This window comes from Helobdella robusta, assembly GCF_000326865.2.
Source record: "Helobdella robusta unplaced genomic scaffold HELROscaffold_2, whole genome shotgun sequence".
NCBI classification, from domain to species: domain Eukaryota; kingdom Metazoa; phylum Annelida; class Clitellata; order Rhynchobdellida; family Glossiphoniidae; genus Helobdella; species Helobdella robusta.
In genome coordinates, this window is record NW_008704083.1 from 4442647 (window position 1) to 4464161 (window position 21515).

At 31.6% G+C, this 21515-nt stretch overlaps 4 protein-coding genes across 4 annotated transcripts; 1 reads left to right on the forward strand and 3 right to left on the reverse strand.

Moving 5' to 3' along the window:
• Positions 1-4498: 4498 nt before the first annotated feature.
• HELRODRAFT_160374 (hypothetical protein) lies at positions 4499-5023 on the reverse strand (the record flags this gene model as incomplete). The annotated part of the gene is made up of 1 exon (XM_009017336.1): positions 4499-5023. One exon carries the CDS (start codon positions 5021-5023, stop codon positions 4499-4501), a length of 525 nt encoding a protein of 174 aa, XP_009015584.1.
• Positions 5024-5437: 414 nt separating this feature from the next.
• HELRODRAFT_160375 (hypothetical protein) lies at positions 5438-9133 on the forward strand (the record flags this gene model as incomplete). The annotated part of the gene is made up of 10 exons (XM_009017337.1): positions 5438-5562; positions 5634-5820; positions 5987-6102; positions 6213-6439; positions 6541-7091; positions 7537-7677; positions 7881-8348; positions 8417-8604; positions 8794-8911; positions 9089-9133. The coding sequence occupies 10 exons, from the start codon at positions 5438-5440 to the stop codon at positions 9131-9133; spliced, it is 2166 nt and encodes a 721-aa protein (XP_009015585.1).
• A 2108-nt stretch (positions 9134-11241) lies between these two features.
• On the reverse strand, positions 11242-15339 carry HELRODRAFT_160376 (hypothetical protein; the record flags this gene model as incomplete). Its single annotated transcript, XM_009017338.1, has 6 exons — positions 11242-11369; positions 12240-12356; positions 12795-12933; positions 13272-13513; positions 14164-14322; positions 15180-15339. The coding sequence occupies 6 exons, from the start codon at positions 15337-15339 to the stop codon at positions 11242-11244; spliced, it is 945 nt and encodes a 314-aa protein (XP_009015586.1).
• An 834-nt stretch (positions 15340-16173) lies between these two features.
• On the reverse strand, positions 16174-21120 carry HELRODRAFT_63970 (hypothetical protein; the record flags this gene model as incomplete). Its single annotated transcript, XM_009017339.1, has 6 exons — positions 16174-16276; positions 16558-16640; positions 16999-17078; positions 19787-19828; positions 20375-20441; positions 21058-21120. Coding segments are annotated over 6 exons (438 nt in total), but the record flags the coding sequence as incomplete, so codon positions are not given.
• Between the last annotated feature and the right edge of the window lie 395 nt (positions 21121-21515).

The following is a 21515-nucleotide window of genomic DNA, read 5'->3' on the forward strand; positions in this document are numbered from 1 at the left end:
TCAGACAAAGACAGAGACAATGTTAATTCTGCAAAAAATAAATAAGTGAGTATTTAGCTAAACAAAATCAAAGATAGATTTGGTCTTCTTAAAAAAGCCGGTAGATAGGAGGTTCATATCATTTGATTTGTCACATCAATTTTTGAAGCTCGATTTTGAGTTGACTGAAGTACAGCTATTGACTTGTCTGGTAGTGTTAAGTACAAACTACTACAATAATCCAATCTAGATGTAATAAAATCATGTTTCAATTTTTCAATGACAGATCTGTTCAAATAGCGTCGAATCATAATCATGTATAATCTTCTGAGATATATAATGTTTGCAATTGCTAGCGATTTAATTTGATTTTTCATTGAAAGCCTGCTATCCAACCATACACACAAATTTAAGGTTGTAGAAACAAATGATATATATACGTATATATGGCACTGTTCCTGCCTCTTGCGGACATACAATGGTTATCCCACTTCTGAAAGGAATAGATCATGAAGTCAGTGATATTACTAATAACAGGTCGTTTTCAAATCTTCGTTTCATATCTAAGGTAATGGAAAGAAATGTCGCTAAGGAGCTATTAATTCATTTGTCTAGGAATAATTTGTTACATGTTAATCAGTTGGGATACAGAAAATATCATTCAACAAACATGCTACACGTTTTGGAAAACCAACATGTATCGCTGGTTGCATTCCTTGATGCGAGTACAGCTTTCGATTGCGTGGATCATGATATTCTACTGCGGCGGTTATGTGAAGGTTTGGACGTTAAGGGGACAATGCTCTCATGGTTCAGATCATACTTTTCAAATCGAACTGAGCAGTTTTTTTTAAACGAAACCTGGTCTAAAATTAAAAATATAAAGTTTGATGTTTTTAAATGGTCGGTATTGGGACTACTGCTGTTCTTGTTATACACACATGAGATCCTGCATGTCGTCAAGTCTTTTGGATTCACAGAGCATGTCTTTGTTGGAGATATACAGATAATTGTTAGCTGCCCACCAGAGGAGTTTGATAAGATGAGTAACAAATTAACACGTTGTCTGGCAGAGGTCAATAAATGGATGATTAATAACAGATTAAATAAAACTCAAAAAGAGTAATACAATGCTATTGCCGATGGGAACGTGGCAATAGCTCCCAAGAATACATATTTCTTCATATATATATATATATATATATATATATATATATATATATATATATATATATATATATATATATATATGCAAATTTCATTGAAATTGTTTGCCCATTTTGCATTAATTAACTTCTTTATAAGACATTCAACGAGGCGGTATTGTTTGAGTTCATATTTATCTAACACTGGAATAAAGCTAACAGCGCTGTTTCGGCGTAATGCCATCTTCAGAGCCTAAATATTGTTTAAACATATAATTTAATTAAAATAAATGTCTAATGTAAAATGTGAAAATATAGAAAATAAAATATGTATTAAATTGTGAAATAAATTAACCTTGTTGTAAATATCATAATAACTAAAGTTTATGTAGATTATATAAATAAAATAATGTAATTTAAATAAAATGTTTAGTAAAATAATTAAAATATAGAAATTTTATAAAAGTTTTAACATGGTTGAAAAACGTTAGTGAAAACTAATTACGAATGACATGTGCGCCAGATATATATACATACATATATAAATACGGATATATATATATATATATATATATATATATATATATATATATCCGTATTTGCCTGTGATTGTGTATGTGTGGGTGATGCATTCGTGTTTACATATGTATGTAACGTTCTCTTTGCTCAGGATAAACGACGATTGTACGTGTGTATGTGTGTGTCGGTATGTGTTCGTGTGCGGAAGTGTGTGTGCATGTGTGAAACAATACGTCAACTGAAAGTAACATTTTAGAATTACGCTTAAAAGCTTACTCTAACATTTATTTAATTAAGTTTTGATGTATATGCTTCAAAAACGTTCTCTATCGTTTGCAGCTAGGAATAAGTTCAACAAAATATTTTCAACAAAACTTTTCATTTTTATTCATTTACATTCATACACATTTGAGTAATCTAGTTTTAATTAAATTCAACCATGTTAATAATTTTACGATTTGAAAAATATTTTAATTTGAAAAGCGAAATTTTAGATAAGATTGTCTATTTTAAATATATTTGTGTGTGTGTGTGTGTGTGTGTGTGGTGTGTGTGTGTGTGTGGTGTGTGTCTCGCAGAACAGAGCTTTTTACATGTAATTTTATTTTAAACCCATGATAATTAAAGTTACGTGCCACAAGGGCTGCACTGCCCACACGACACCACACGACGCACATACACATTAAGTAAGATGGTCTTAGAGTTTTGGACGGAGTTTCAAACCACGCCATTGATGTTATGAAGCAAAGCTCTCATTGAAGGAAGACGACCCCGCACTCTCTCGTGAAAATTTTTTTTATATAAAACTTTTTGACTGACGTGTGGGGCATTATTTATGTGTTATTCATTATTCATTTTCTAAAGAATAAATTAGCAACTGTTAATTTTAATTACTGTAAGATTAATTAAATTAGTTAATATTAAAAAGCTTTTGACTACAGCCGTTATAAAGTAAATTTCAACTATCGCCTGGTAAGGAATTGTGAATCGGTTACATCTTATCGCTAAATCTTGAAAAATTACTTTCTAAGATGTTTACAAACTAATCAATGAGGTTTTGAGACAGCGCTTTTTAAAACAAACTCTTAATGATTTTGCTATGATGCTAATCTAAAGATAAAACATTCATCTCCAGAATTATGCTGCAAGACATTTATTTTTAATTTGCCATAATCTGAGTCAAAAAGCAATTTTGATGAAGCTAACACAAAGTTAGAAAGTTATGCATTTTAACGTACCTTAATCAACGTAATGGAATGAACATTATTTCGGAAAAACAAAACGTTTTAGCAGAAAGAATGAAGATTTGATAAACAGGATTTATGAGAGCCAATGAAAATTTGAAAAAAATGTTTGAAATATTAATAATATAAATTAAATTCATAGTAATGTAATTTAAAAAAGAAGTTTCCAACTTCATTCTAGCAATTTCTTATTTGTTTTTTTTTTCAACTAGTAGCTAACTATTTAAAGCTGTTAACAAAAAATCTTTTTTGGTTCTGATTATTGAATTAATCTGTCGTGAATTTTTAATTCATTCATATAGATTAAGGGCTTTTTGCCGTGAGGGCCGCATTGAAATATCAATTGCTGACCAAAGAGGGGAAGGTTCTAAAATGTTTCAATAATGATATTGATGTAGTTTTTTTCATAGTTTTTTTAGTAGTTTTTTTTGTAGAGCTTACAGTTTACTGAATTAAAACAATTTTTTTTTTATTTTTTAATATAACATGCTGTTGATTTTAATGTTAAAATATTTCAATGTTTTCAATGATCTCAATGTCTCACTATTATATTCTTACTCTAAACCAAACACTGTTTTATTTAAGCAGAAGTTTATTTGTCCCATGTTTCCAACATGCTTGCAAGCAGCGTCGATATAAACTTTATTAAAGTGAAAATTATAAATAATTTACCATCATCATAAAAATTGTAATTATCATCATCATTTTCAGCATCAGCATCATCACTTGATAGCAACCATTCCCCACTCCATCAGTCCATATAATTCAACAGGCCAGCGATATGTACACTGTACAGTATATCTTACGTAACGACTTACTAAGCTTGATTCCAACGGCACGATTACCAATTTATGTGTTTTCCCCGACATCATTATGACAGAAAGGAAAATTATTGAAATCAAATCTGCCTGAATGCTTGCACATTCACACACTCTTAACCAAGCACACACACATACACACACACATACACACACACACTCAACCAAACACACACACACATAAACACTTATGTACGTATGTAAGCCCACATAAAACCAAATTAGAGAGGATTGGCACATGACGGGCAAACACTTCTGAACTGTTAACTGAAGCAGAGATGCATTTTTTTGTGCAAATTAAATTCTGTAAATTATGCGGGCAGGCGTATGAAACTGATTGATTTACAATTTTATGAAATTTCATATACAATGAATAAGCGTTAATAAATGACTGAAAGACAAAAAAATAAATATGTTTCTCTTCTAATGATACCTCAAAATGTCCTTGCTTCATTTTGATAGTTTATGATCGTTGTTATATTTTTGGATGCAGAAAGTTTTATAAATACATATTACACGGGGTTAGGTGATGTTTATTGCATGACGCTTTAAAAACTGTTCAATTACACTTAGAAACTTCAATTTTAGGAGCTTTTTCAATGAAGCTGCTAGAGTACCACTGGTCTAATAATAGCCAGTCGTTGCTACAATTTCATGACATCCTCTTGAGATGCCCTCGAAACTTCCAAATAAACTACACCATCAGCCAACCGGCGCACCATCAATTAATCCACAGCGAGAGGACATTTATTATCCTCATATCTGATTCAACGAGAACCGTTCGAATGATCGTTCACCAACCCATACATTTGAATGTAAATAGCGCTGTCGAAACGTCTGCAACCTTATCTTTGCATCTGCCTGCTGATGAGACAATCTTGTCTACGAGGCGAACGACAACATCATTAGTGGAGCCACTAGCAGCGAGGCAAACTGATGCAACCAACATGTCGAGAGTCGCATCATTGACGTCATCATCTTCAACATTATTCCCACCACTATCAGTACCATCGTTATTGGTATCAGATACAACACCGAATACATCATCATTATCATCATCGTCAGAAGCATTATCAAAGTCGTCATCATCATATTCTTCTTCATCGTCATCATCATATTCTTTATCATCATCATCGTCGTCACAGTTATTACCCTCATCATCAACACCATTGCTATCATCATCAACACCATCGCCATCATCCTCATCTTCCTCCTCCTCGTCATCATCCTCACCCCCGCCCTCAACGGACGTGGCCTGGAGTATCGACACCCTCTTACTCTTCATTTCAGTCTTGCTGACAATCACATCGAACATCATTTTCTACGTGACCCAATGCAAACACGCAAGTCAGTTTCATACATTCATTTAATTTGTTCATTCATTCGTTCGTTCGTTCGTTCGTTCATTCATACATTCTGATATTGATACATTTTTATATAGATACGTTATTAAATTGATACAGGATACATTCATATATTGATACATGATATATTGACATTTTTATATACTGATATATTGATGTAATATTGATACCGTGACACACTATTTCTGTAGAATTGATACATTTCCCGACATGCGTTCCTACAATGTGTTTTTAAACATTTCATCGTTTAAATGGAAACTTAAGAGACAAACATGATGAAATCGTTGTTAATATTTTTGTCGCATTTTAATGTTTTAATTATTTAAAGATTGTAAATGCTGTTTTTAACCTTTGCAGACTGTTTCGGCATGGACTTCCGATACAGTTCAAAACAAAAGTGCTTTATCATCGCTCCCTATGTTACGATAAAAATGTTATATTCTTTGTTCATGACGCCTTCATGTTTCATTGCTTTATTCTACACAATCAACAAGTAAGACCATTTAAACGTTGCTGAGTGTTTTTGTTAACCATTTAAATCTTGTGCTTCGGCAAACCAAACAGAACTGCGGTGGACGGGTTGGCCAATGTGACAAGTTTTGTGGAAGATTTAAACGAAATGCGCAATTCAGCAATCGGAGACATTCGTTTACAAGCTAGGCGTGAAATTTCACGGCAAAATGTTTTGGCCCATGAACGAAAGGTGTGCATACTGAACGGCCTCACATCTGCCGAGCGTGACCTCATCAATGTAACTACTTTTTAACTCGAATATTTACTCGATAATCACTTGATTTTTCAATAAACTTATCCAACCACGCATTTCTATTTTATCAAACTGTTTTTTCAACCAAATATTTTTTCAACGCAATCATTTTCAACTGACTTTTCAATTTCAACTCATAATTGATAATCAGCTGTATGATGGATTCCGGCTAGAGAAGATGAATAACGACATGATAATTGAATTTTATATTCGCTCATACTTCCTGACTCTCACAGAAAACGTCAAACAACAAATCAAAATTTTCAGGTAAATATTTTTTTATAGCACTTTAAAGAGCATTACGTAAAATAAAATAACCATGTGAGCAACATTCAAAATATAAAAAAAACACAAAATCAAATTAATTTTCCACTTAGAGAAGTGTTTTTAAATTCTATTCTGCCGCAAGCCTTCAAGAAATTAAACAAGAAATTGAAAAAAGAAAGACTACAGAACTCTGTCTTAAGAAACAAATGGTTAAATGCCGCAAGAATTTTATGGGAGGAAATCATTAAAGAAAAAAGAAGAAAGAAGAAGAAAGGGAAGCTAAAATTCGAAGAGTTTATAGGCTTGGAGTCAATTTTTGTGAAAGAATTTATGCTAGGTACCTAATTTTCTTAAAATTATTTTCAAGTTTGTTTTAATATTGATAAAAAGTAAGTAACATGGAATCCATAATAAAAGTATATTAATTTATAATTTCAGTGTTTGATGCGGAACTGCCGGACATAAGAATGCCTTTCTCCAGTGCTGTTCCCAGCGCGGCCGTTACAGATGACGCATCTTTGAGCAATTCCATAACTCTTCCACTTAGCCAGTGGATTGTTGACAGTAAGAAGAAACTGATGAAGTTGAAAAATGACGAATCTAACAAAGTTAAGAAAGTTTTAGCTAGCAAAATGAACAAAACTTATACATTCAAAAATGGTATTAAACGTTTGCGACACAAATACACTGAAAACAGCGTGAAAGACAAATCCATTAATAAAGACCGGGCACATCAGCGCTACAACAGCCACAATAACGACAGCAGCAACAACCACCAACTTATGAAACGACTATATAAATTTAAAATTGCATCTCTTACAATTATATTCACAACGGAGCTGCTGATATTTTGTTGCAGATTTTTAAGAATGTTGAAAATTGTTTTTCTGCTCTGCAACGCAGAAGAATATCGATGCTGCTCAACTTTTGAAAATGTGGACGCAATAATTTTTGTTGAACCAATAAAATGGCGTGAAATTCTCCTAAATGTTAGATTTTTTTGCAATTTTTTTAACATTTTTCAACTAAAATTTTATCCTTTTTGCTATAAATAAATGACCACACATATTTTATAATGAAAACCAATCTTTGAAAAACGTTATTATCTCGAAATAAAACGCGCAATGGTTAACGGTATTTCAAACATTTGGCCCGTTGGTGCAAGCAGACTGACAGGCAGGCGGAGAGGTAGCGTTGTTTGTTAAAAGTAATCATTCAGAGCAAACTGACCATCTTCCTTATTTGTTTGCACTGTGTTTATTACGATTTGATTGATGGACGTGTGATGATATAATTACAACAAAATGCAAACACTGACAATGAAAATAAGGAAATTCGTGTTGTCTATAGTTTATAGGCGGATATTTGCCATTTCAATAAAAATGATAAGGTTATATATTACCGCAATTAAATTGACGCAACATGCAACAACAGCTCAACAACAGTGGCTACGTTACAAAAGTGTTGTTAATGACGTCATCGCTCATATGTCTTTGGTATCTATGGAAAGCCTCTGAAAACGTGATGAAGAATGAGATAAATGACTTGTTGAGCAGAAAGTTGGTTGATATTCTGGTTAGTAAATTTTGTCTATCTCAATACGATCGCTAGAAAAATTGCTAAAAAATTGTTTTACATAATCGAATTTAATAACGCAAGAGATTCAAAAAAGTATGAAAACTTATTAATAAGAGTCACAAATGTTTTGAAATACATTCATAAAATATTAAATTATTGAAATGCTTCATATAGATTGAGACAATTGAATATTTTCACAGATCCAACCAATCGAATCTTCCTTTGAAGCGGCGAATTCATCGGTGGAAATCAACCAAATGAGATTGAACGCCTTAGAACTTCCAACGCTCGCAAACGTTCTTCTCAACAGAAGAAAACGATTTCAAAATTTAAAAAATGTTCTCGTGCATTTGAAATTTTTGTCCAACTATTATACCAGCTTGAAAGTATCGTATTGGGACAAAAGGATAGAGTATATAACCGCCAATACGAGCAACTTAAGCCTCTGTCAGGCTCATAACAAAAAAATTATTAGCAACTATTTATTTCAAAAAATTTCAAGAAATGAAAACATTTATAACGGAAAAGAAGATAATATCTGCTTCCGTGAAAATTATGTAAATTTACTGTTTTCCAACAACAACAACAACAGCAGCAGCAACAACAACAACAACATCAACAACAGCGTCGACAATTGTTACAAAAATATTCCTACAATTATTGAAAAAGTCAGCGAAATATATGAGGCAAATGAAAATTGCGATGTTTTTCTTGACGGCCTAACGAAAACATGCAGCGGCTCATCTTTAGTCCCATCATCTACGTCAACAATATCTACATTTTTGCCAACAACGCAATCTACGTCCGCACATTTCATTTCACCGCCAACATCATCTGCATTATCACGTTCATCGCCATCATCGCATTCGACATCATTGGCATCAGAGACAAGATTAACACCTCTTGTGATGAACTCCATGACCAGTTCATTATCATCACCATTATCATTTGCAACAACACAAACAGCACAAGTTTCCATTAATTCACCATCATCAACATTAACAACGACATTGTTATTACATAAGTCAACATTAGATATGCCATCCTTGTTGCAATTGACTAAGTCTTACTATAAGCAAACACCATCAACAACCATGACAACAACAACAATAGCCCAAACAACAACAACAACATTTACAACGACAGTTACTACAATCACAACAACAGCATCAACCAATGTAATCTTCGAACCATGTTTGATTTCTTTGATCCCAGCTCGTCATATTCTCAAGTCTGATTGATCTTTCATTTTCAGGATTTTTACATTTGGTTTATTTATATATCTTGATATTATTTAAAACAATATATTTATATATCTTATTAGTATTTAAAACGATTAATTGATTGTTTAATGATGGTATTATTAAATTATTATTAGCGTCCACGAAAATTATACTTTCCGTTACAGGCCGAACTTAACAGCAGCCAGGGAAGCGGTAAGGTCGAAATGTGAATTCTACGTCGGCAACTTGCTCATCATTTCTCGTTCACTTTTTAGAATATTCATTGTTTATATTCTTATTTATTTTTCTTGTAACATTTTTCAGAAATAAATTTTCAATATATTTCGTAACCGTCATATGGTTCGCTGATGGTGTCTTGAGAAATAACTGGTGATTAAGAGTTAATAGAATATTTAAAAAATATATTTTTAAAAAGTTTATCAAGTTTTTTTTATGAATTTCTCTTTTTTTTTTTTTTTTTTTTTTTTTGTTTTTCATGTCATTTAATGGTTAATATTCATGAATGTTTGGCCATGCACAATAAACTACAAATATTTTCAATTTAAGAAAACTGCCTTCAAACTATTTATACGGCGTTTTGAATATTAAAAAATTGAACGTTTGTTTAGTTTCTACATAAACAAAGGACTAAGATATTTGATAATAGGATATTTGTTTTTGAAATTATTTAAACGGCTGAAAATTAAGTATATCTGAAACTATTAAACCCTTTAATCATTATCTATCTGGTTAGTTCTTGAGAAGATGGGTTGAAAAATTTTGCCATGGTTTTGAGTTTGTTCAATTTAATCAAATTATTTAAATTTAAATTTATGATTTGCCAAAAAACATTAACTGAACCAGAGTTTTTGACCCCTGGAAATACATTCAATCTCATCTACTTATCCTCCTACCGGTTTACTGATCGTTCTTGAATAGATGTTTACGTAAAACTTACAAAAAAAATCACATTTAAATTTTTCAAATGCTGTCAAAGTTAGCTAAAAAAAATACTTGCTACAACTTGTAAATAACACTTTTAACATTTTGAACAACATCATAAACACTTTAATCAACGTTATTAACATCGTAAACATATTCATGTACATCTTAAACAACATTACAAAACATCATTAAAAACATTATAAACATCTTAAACAACATCCTAAACATATAAAACAACACTATAAACATCTTAAACAAAATTATAAATACACCATCAACATCCGAGGATCCGGAATTTTTTGCCTATTTCCGTTTATTTGAGAAAATACTATGTTGTGGGATATAATATTTTACACATAATTTTCAATATTTTCTTTATGTGTGTCTAATAGAAGGTGCGTGTTCGCATGCCCACACCCCTCCCCTCTGAATGGGCCACTGGTGGTCAGCAACATTCAACATTAAACTACAACTAAAACTGAAATGTTTTTAAAATTATTTATATACTGTGTGATTTGAAATCTGAGTTTTTAAGTTTTGTTCATTAGGAATATCGCTATGGAAAGTATTCTTATAGAAATGCAAATACCATAAATCTACCTTAATGATGTTTATAGCTGTCAAAACGACAACAACCACAACATTAATGTGACATATATTGTTGCATGGAAATAGATATGTAACTATAAAGTCTTCATTAAATATCATTGCCCCAATGTTGCTTAAGGTTGCGTGGTGGTTTTGAAATGTTAGCTCAATAGTCAGTTTTAGCTTTGTTTCGAGGAGACCTGGTTCGACCGCAAAATGTTTCGAAAATAGGCTTGTTGACGAACATTACGGTAATTAATTAATTAATTAATACTAATTAAAATTATTAGCTCATTCATCTTGAAACATATTGAAACATGTAACTCTATATTTAGTTTGTCGAAAAAAATCTAGTACGAATAAAAAATAACTAATGAAATATTTTAAATGTTTCGTTATTTTTTTTGAAGTTCATTTTTATTACAATATTTTAAAATAGTGATATATATTTAAATGATGGTTTTTTCAAATTGAAAATGAATTTATAGGTATTTTTTTAGATTAAATTCAAAAATAAAAGAAACAAGAATCAAGGTCAAAACGAACCATTGTTGAAATTTTTATTTAAAAAATTATTTTTTGAGATAGGCTGGATGATGAACCAAATTATTTAGAGTAATTTATATACCAGATCAAATTCATAGAAGCAATTTACATAATTTTTATCGACGGGCGATTTATTCAAATCATCCGTTTATTAAACAACTCCGAGTATTGTAACAGTGCAATCAACATAACATCCAATAAAATAACTAACACAAAAACAATGTTTTTTCTTCTATGAAGAAAGAAGATGCATATAGCGTCAGTTGTTCTGAGAAGACGTTACTGATGGGAAGATGGTGGCTGACGTCTCGAGACTCGATCTTTCGTTGGTCGTCTGGTTGCCTCCAACCTCCTTTTGTTCCGTGTCGACGCTGCTGCTTTCCAGGTCTGCGATGTTTAACAGTAGAATTTGCGATATTTTATAAATGGCATTACATCAATCGAGCGGGAGTTTCAAAATCTACAAAAAGGTAGACGTCATCGATTTGGAGGGTCTCTCAAAACTTTAAATGAGATCATTGGCTGTTTGATTGGGCTTTATTGACAATTCATTTGCTTTCCAAGTATTATAGAGTTGCGTAATGACAGATAAGAGTTTTTTTCATTATTTCATACATAGTTTTGTAGATTTTTTTGGTCTAAAATTATACAAGACAAATCAATTGGGTTAATATAAGTTTTTCAGCATTGAAATATTTGGTTACTGATGATAGGTGGAGGCATGACGACTTTTTGATGGGTGTGAGGGTTCGGTCCACTTCAACGCTGTCCTTCTCTTGCAGAATATGTCTCATTAACAGTGTACATAATTTTTTTTTAATAAAGATGTTTCTGAATTTTTTTATATTTGGGTTTGAGTTGGTAGATGTAGACATGCAAAAGGATAAGAAATGTGACCTTATAAGGCAAATTAACAATGTTAAGTTTTTGGATTGATGAATTAGGTGAAATATTTTGTAAACCGAAAAACCAATTAATAGGACTATCGGTTAAAGGAAAAAGCCGCTTAATGGGACCAATTGAAAGTTATTTCGCAAACTTGTTAGTTACTTCGCTTATAACGCGTAATTTACACAACTTACATCTTATGCTATATGAAAAGGTATGCTGATATGAAAAGGTTCGCCGTTTGTCCACACTCTAAAATTTGAAATATCAATCATCAAATACAAGAATAATACAATCTTGTCGACTTTTTCTATTGAAATGTCCTACAAGTGTTATCATTCTTCATATTTTATCCACATTGAAAAGAACCTCGCCGCCGACGATAAAGGAAACCAGATAGCATGGACAGTAGCACGGAAATGGCTAATGCCAGTATGATGCCGATTCTCACGTTGTTCATGTACGCTTGATCAAGAGCATCGTCTGCTGACAGCATTTAACGAGTCGCGCAAAATTTAAAGTATTTTTTAACTCATTTAAAGTAAAATTTAAAACTTTCATCGTTTACTATATCAAAACTGAATATATATTTCTAACATTGATAAAAAATTAATTGGTTGTAAAATAAAATTGTAACAAAATGTTAACAAACAAAAAAGTTATAAAATGTTACTAATGCGCAATAATGCCGTTTGAAAATTCAAAATGTTCGAATATATATGTGACCCATGTTATGCATATACGGGTCAAAACTCGTATATACATAAATACATAGTCTTTTGGAATAGTGAAAAAAAACTCTCAACTTTGTGGAGATGTGGCGTTTGCAGATGTTATGGCCAGGAGGTTAATTCATACCTTCATAACATTCGGAAGAGAGTGTAGTATATAAACGAGATATCAATTGTGGAAAGGTTGACTAACATTTGGTCATTAGGACTTTGGTGTCTGAAAACGTACCCTTTGTGATCGTTTTGTTGAGCTTCATAGTGCTGGTGTAGAGGGAACACGTCAGCATGGACCTGTGTAGGGACTCGATATATTTCAATTTCCAAGTTTTGTTCTGCAAAATAGTTTTAGATATTTTTTATAAGCAAAATTAATGAGCGCAAAACCAGATCATTTTTTTAGCTTTTTCATTTGACAAACAAACATTTCAGGCTTCAAATTTTCTTACCCTCGAGTTAATTTTGCAAACTCGCAAAATTATTGCATCGTTGATTTTCATCGATGGGATATTATGAGAAAAGTTGATTGAAAGTTAAAGAATAAATTTCTATATTTGAAAAACACGTTGAAGAATATTTTTACTGATTGTATAATAGCGACATTTAATTTAATTAAAACCTTGGTCACGTGGAACGAAATAAGCTTTAGTCAAAAAAAATTGTAAATTCCTACCAATAAGACAGGTGCGTTGGAAGTGATCTGCTTACGGAATGAAGAGAAACGTTTCGAAGAAGGATGCCTGTTCTTATCTTTAATGCTCAGACGCAGCATCCAGTAGTTGTTGGGGATGGATTCGTAAGGGAAGGAGGCCTGCAGCGTGCAGCTTACGTCGTAAACTTTTGAATCCTCTACTTTGTACAGTTTAGGGTGGCCTCGAACGGTTTCCGCGTTCACCCTCAAAGTCACTGGAACTCCTGTTTCGTTAACACGTAGTTGATTTAAATTGGTTAGGCTCAAAAGATTTATTTGTTTTTGTCTTGTCTAAGATGTTTGTTTTTTAATTTATGTTACTGCTTGAAAGTCGTTGTTTGTTGTTTAATTCGTTTCTAAAGCGCTATTTCCGTGATGTTCAACAAGCTAATCAATAAACTTTACAAACAGATGGGCCATGAAATCTGCTCTGAACTTTGTGACAAAGAAGTAGTTAGAAAAAGAGGTTGAGACTTTTAGAAAAAAAGACCAAAAAGAGCTAACGCAGATTTGGCATAAGAGTGTTTAACAGGAGTTAAAAAAAGTGAGAACGAGAAGACTATCATCGGGTCGTTTAGGTTCAATTAATACATCTGATAAGAACTTAGGAAATAATTTAGATTAAGACGTACATTAATGTGCAAATTTTAAAAATTATTCTATGTTTTACAGGTAGCCAGTGCAAGAGAACAAGATATGGAGATGTATGAGGAAAGAAGAGGGCACGCACGAAGCAAAGTTTAAAAGCTTCACTTAGAGGATAAAGTGTAGAAATATAGGACATTATTCGATACACGATACGATAAAATATGATGCGATACGATACGATACGATACGATACGATACAACAGGTATGTTACGACGTTAAAAGAACCTGCAACGATGATATCATACTCTACTTTGCCTCCCTCGCTGGTGAACCTCTTGCCTCCTTCTTCATCAAAATTCCACTCGGCTGGTGACTTCGGTTGCCACACGTAACTGGCCAACACGACCATCAATGGATCATTTAACAATTTCAACTGAATGAATCCTGCGCGTTTGTATGTTCGTTCGTTCGTATGTTTATTCGTTCGTTCGTTTGTTCGTATGTTTGTTAATTTGTTGGTTGAAAACGGTGCATTAATGTAGATGATGGTGAAGTTGAGGAGTACGATGATGATGATGGTAGTGATGGTGGTGGTGATGCCTTGTTGCTAATAACGAAAACAAAAAACATGAGACAAAACAAGAAGCAAATAATACTGAAAATTACAATAATTATAATAAGAATGAAAGATGATGAAAGTTTGGACGAGAGAAATGAAGACAACTCATGCGATGATGTTAAATATTTGACCTTGATAGCTCAAGTCTGCCACAGACCATCATCATCATCATTATATCACCATCATCGTCATTAAATCATCATCAGCATCAGCATCCGCAAATTAATATCATTATCATTATTATTCTTAAAAGCATGGTACGATGGGATTGTTATCATCTATTCCATCCGCTATTTTACGATCATTTCAACTTTAAGACATGTTGAACATCGTGAACGAGGCCCAAGCTTATGATGCTTGTGCGATTTTATTCTGAATATTATTATTATGTAATGATAATAATTATACAAAACCATTTGAAAATTTGAATTTTACATTTCAAGAAGCATCATTCCATTTTTTTTAGTCAGCCCAGAACTAGAGGATCTCAGAATAAATTTTCAAAAAATATTTAAATTCATAAAATAAATAATCACGATTTATCATACCTGTATTTATTTTTCGACATTATCAATTGTTAGAACTTCATGTATACATGAGACCAATTGGTGAAATGAAACAAAACTAATTTTGAAAAAAAATAATTTCGATTAAATTTTATGAAAATGTGTATTTAAATTACTTATGATGGTGGGATCGTCTTCGAATTCATCGCCGATTTCAGAAGCATTTGTGGTGTTGGTTTGTTCTCCGGGGGCTGCTGTAACGGTGTTCGCGACAGATTGGTGGATGTGGAATGATGTGATGACAAGGATGACGACAGCGTTTAACACGCAGGACATTAATCATGGCTGGCCAGTCATGAAGTTTATTCCTCTGATTGATAATTTGTATCCAGTTTTGTGATACTTTTCTTCCTTTTTAATTTTTTTTTGTTTCTTATTTTTGTTTTAACTTGTTTATTTTTTACGTCATAAAACAAAAAGTGATATTTATTGACTTTTTTAAATAAAATATCAGAGAATAAATACATATATCGGTATAAAAAAAAAAAAAAAAACAGAAAATAAAATATAACAAATATTTGGTAAACATTCATTCATCCATTTTCATGTTTTAACATTTGAAAGAAAATGAATGCTGTAAAACTGAGCAAATGATTCGACTGAAGAAAAATTATTTTAAAAGTTTTCTACCAAATAAATACCAGATTCGTTGAATTTAAATTTTACATCATGGAAATAACAAAAGTTTTGTAAATGTAAATGAACCTAAAATGTTTATTCTTAAAAAAGGAATATAATTTTTGTTTTTTATATAAAAATCTTAACCATGTATTTAATGCTTTGTTTCGTCGTCATATTAACCAGGTTTAACTAAAATTTCATATTTGTTTATGTTTTGTGGGAATATATTGTTTAAAGTACTAAATGAATGATTTGTACAGATTTCTTTGCATGTATGAAAGTTACACGCAACTCTCAAAACCCTCGGTTTATAAATGCACTAACAATAGCAGAGTTGTATTTATAAATAAAATGCGATCCTAGCATCCTGATGTATACAAAAATTTATATCAATATTATCGAAATTGAAAAAAAAAATAAAATCAATTTAAAATAATATATATATATAATTAAATAAATATATAATAAAATAAACATGTAATTAAAGAGTTAAATATTCCCTTTGTTAAGCATTTCTTCGATAGTTTTTTTCGGTGGGGGTCCTTTGGCAACTTTGTCCTTCTGTTTAGAGCGCTCCTCAAACAGCAAGATCCTGCCGTAGAAGTATTTTATTTTCAATTTTTCATTTGAAGATAATTTAATTTTCTTTTACATTTACGATGCATTTGTAACAATTAGTACGGTAATAATCTGCAAAAGTAACAAAAGCCATGAAAAACTGTAATATAGTTTTGAAGCTATTAAATTAGCGTTGATTAACTTACAATTAAAACGAACAACGAAACGAATTTAAACAAAAGCAATAATAAAATAATAATAAAAACCCCAAAAACTCAAATGAAATATATATAAATAAACAAATTTAACACTAACAAACGTAAGACGGAATTTTTTGACCCCAGCATCATGTCCAGAAACTCCCTGTAGTTTATCGTTCCGGTGTCAGTTTTATTCACCTGGATAGTTTACAAAGAATTGGTAATTAATATTTCTTACAAATATCCTAAAAATATTTAGTAAATTAAAAAGTCTAACAAAGTATAAATATAATTCATCTAATAGATTGAGTTATGTAGCAGATAATTGAGATAAGATGAGGCATAGAAAGAAACGTAGCCAATGTTTTCATTTATCACCACCATCATCATCATGATCACAATCATATTCACCATTATCATAACCATTCGTCTAATCAGAGTAATCATTATCATAGTCATCATCGTTACCAACATCATCCTTATCATTACAATCCTCATCATCATAATCACCACAATCAACATTATCATCATCGTCATCATCGCCATCACAGTTCACCTCCTTGATCATCTTCTTGCACTCCAGATGGGTTTTTGGCTGTCCGATCTTTTCCAGCATTTGCTTCAACTCCATGAAATCTTTAATCGACAAAAAAAGGTAATAACAGCAACAACAACAATAATATTAATAATAAATAATAATAACGGAAAAATGATTGAATAATAAATATCAATAAAATAATTTTTTCATTTTTATTTTCATCATTTTCACGCACCGAACTTTTTCAATAAATCTTAAAATAACAACAACGATTATTAGAGCAATCACGTGACAGGAGGATGAGGACGTCACAAGTGATGTAATGACGAAGACGACGACGAGATGAGGCTAGTAAGGATGGGAAAAACGTTGAAAATGTTAATAGCGAAGCACAAAACACACACGTTTGCTAGGAAGGTACACCATGAATCATGTAGTCATATTGTTTGTGTTGCTTTGTATTTAATATACATTACTGTAATTATATCAATGCTTTATCTACTGCATTCAAGATTTATGATGTCATCATCATATCATTGTTGATGTCATTCCAATTATAATTAATTATTATTATTATTGTTATCACTAACCATATTTTGTTATTATATTAAATCGTGTCGTTATCATCATCATCATCATCATGATTGTCGTCATAATCATTACATTAAAACCCTCATCATCATCAGTACCCTCATAATTATTATTATTATCATTATTATTATCACTATCATCATCTTAACCATCATCATCATATCATATCATTATCATGGTTTTAATTAAACTTATTAGGCCACAGTTCACCAATGTGATATCCTAGATAGAGTAGCAATAATGGTTTGGTGATGATGATGGTGACGATGATAATGATGAAGATGGTTATAATTTGTAATATGATGGGAGAAACTGTCAAACATTATGACGACGGTGATGAGGATTATGATGATGGTGATAAAAACAACAACAACAGCAGCAGCAGCAACAACAACAACAACATCAACAACGATAACCACAATAATAATAATAATAATAATAATAATAATAATAGACAGAATAAATTCAATTCTGTCATTCTTGTCCCTACATTTTTGTATTTATTTAATTTTTATAACTACTACTACTACTGCAGCTGCTACTACTACTACAACAACTACTGATGCTACTACTATTACTACTACTGCTGATAAGAGCCTAAGCGTAGTAGTAGTAATATTACTACAATAACAACAACTACTACTACTACTACTATTAATATGATTACTACTACAACCAATATAATTATAATTTTCATATAATTATTATTAATCAGTTGGATGACAGAAAACAGAAACGCACTGTTACAGTAGTAAACACACACACAAACAAACAAACACAAACACACACAAACAAACCCACACACACAAACAAACACACACAAACACGCACATACAAACACACAGATAATAAAACATCAACTGACAGATGAAGAAAAATTAATTTGACTGATGTTAATTATCAACCATCCGGTTTCTGAAGTTTGCTCTGTAAATGTCAGGATATATAATGCTATACGATATGATGTAATTATTATGTTACAAAAAATCATTATGATTATACATCTATTTGCTACCAAAATATGAAACTTTTGCATTTAAACAATGATATCAACTTGTAACTTAATGACTCGAGTTGTTTCCAATTTAGATATCCCTTGTATTACATTACGTTAATTAAACGTAATTATAAAAAATTAATTAAATTATATTTCATTAAACAGAGTAATTGACGAATAATGTGGTGAAGACTTTCAGTGATCAAATCATCGTTCACCTACATTCGCTCAAGTACCAGAAGATACAAAGTAGAAGACGCACTCAGGCTTCGCATATAATATTAATAACCTTTCACCGAAAACTATTAGATAGCACTACATTCTATTAACATCTACTTATTAACATACTGATCGAAAAAATTATGTTGATGTGACTAATGTATATCTACTGCTATACTCAAATAGACATGGTTATTTATATATTTTTAAAACCTCTACCCATAAAGCCGAATAAGTTTTACAATAAATAGCAAACATCAAACTTATTCTCCAAACTCATAAACATTTGTATGAATTTCTACATCAACAATTATACCCTCACACACGGTCAACAACCTATCAAACACCTATCGATGATTCATTGATTAATATCCGTATTTAGCAATTTATTCAGTGACTTATTTAATTATTCGAGATTTTAAACGCACTTTAAACCAGGTCAGTCAACACACAACCATTTGAAGTGGTGATATTTTATTTAATCTTTGTATTTTTCTCATAAGATGAGCTATTATAGTTATATACATAATTAATTGGAATATAACTTTTACCGCGTGCGTATATCAGCATTAACGTTAATGCTAACAAGCACGTAAACAAACGTTAAAACATTTAACCTAGCATACCCAACTTAACAATTATTATCTATAGCATCGATAATATTGTTATTCAGTGAAATAGGATGTTTATTGAGGCGCACACTCGTCATAATGTTGTGAAATGTTAACGCAAACCAACTCAAGCAGATTGTCATCGTCATTTTCGTCACGTGATTGCTGGAGGTTGAACTTAATGTTTTGATGGATTGATTTGAATTGATTGAAAGTGTGAAAATGTTCGAATGAAATATTACGGATTCGAAAAAAGTTTCACTAAGTTTAAATAGCTGCATTGCGAAGTGTTAACAAGTTTTAGAAAATGAACCGAAGAAACGAGATGAAACAAAATGTAATGAAACAAACGAAACGAAATGAATTGTTATGAAGTTTGAAAAATTACCGATGTCCCCAGAATTGTCGAGGTCAAATTCGACGAATTGCTCTGAAAAAATATGTAAAAAAGTAAGGAAGAGTATAAATGAATGGAGAAAATAACTGATCGAATTCTTGATCGGTCAATTGAACATTATATTGTTTCATATATGAATGAATGAATGAATGAATGAATGAATGAATGACTGAATGACTGAATGGCTGACTGAATGAATGAATGAGTGAATGAATGAATGAATTAATGAATGAATTAATGAATGAATGAATGATCAAAGACTGAAAGAACGAACGAACGAACGAACAAATGAGTAAATAAATAAAATGTTTCCATGTTAACAAATGAACGAACTAGAAAGCTTTCAGATTCATCATAAAATATACGGGAGAATATAATGAATGAAAATTTGCAACATAAATTAATAATCTAATAATATAAACAGCATAGTAATAGAGAAAGAATTGTCATATAACCGGATCTCCGTTAAATTATAAATATATTAGAGAGAGAGAGAGAGAGAGAGAGAGAGAGAGAGAGAGAGGAGAAAGACAAAAACAGCAGCAAAACTTGAAATTAAGTACAAAAAATACTATTAACTTTTGTAGCTGGCTAACTTTCCCACCAAATCTTCAACTTCTTTGTAGGCTTCGTGGGTGAGGTACTCCTGGTGGTGATGGTTGTGATGATGATGAAGATGATGATGACGATGATGACGACGATGATGACGACGATGATGACGACGATGATGATGACGATGATGATGACGATGATACAGGTGATGCTGATGAAGATAATGAAGCCGGCTACAATGAAGTTGTGACCATGTAAGATGAATAGTAGAGCAAAGTAAAGCAAAAAATAATTAAATGATTACGAATATGATGATGTTTTGGTAATTTATTATATAATCACTATCTTTTACTAATGGCAGTACAAAAAATGTTGATATTTATTCAGTGGCGGACCTAGACAAGTTTTCCGCTGTGTCTGTTGGCCAGCTACTAACATAATAAAGATAGCAAGCAACTTAAATTAATTAAAACCTTACAACAATTCACAACACCAAATAATCATTTCTCAATTAAATGATTCATCGGTTAAAAAACAGCACCACATTAGGTTATGACAGCAAGCAGCCTGAAAGAGGTAACGTGTAATGAATGAAACCATCCATCTATCCATTTATCCATTTATCCATCCATCCATCCATCCATTCATCCATTCATCCATCCATCTATCCACCCACCACCCATCCATCCATCCATCCATCCATAACCCACCTCGTTTATGTCATCCAGCTTCTTGTTCTGCTCATTCTTCACCTTTCCAAACGTTTTCCCACCTTATTTAGAATAATTTTCAAAATTAAAAAACATTAAAATAAGTTAAGAAAATAATAAGTAAGACTTCAAAAATTATGCTGGGATGGTTTTTTATTTATAGCCTAATAATAGATTTTTACTATATTATACATTTATATGTATTGTATATGTATTGTATCTAAAGTATAGACTTATTTTTAAAATCTATTCTTCCCCGAGTGTCCGAGTCGGAGATATTGGCAGGAACCGGATTTTATGAGGAACCGGAGTCGGAATCGGATCTTTTCATCCGACTACGACTCCGGAAAATGTTATTAATTATTTTCCTTCTGAAATTTTTTTAAAGATGGTGTGTTTAAGAAAATAAATATGTGTAACAGTAGGTATTAATACAGAAAATAAATGCTAAATTATGT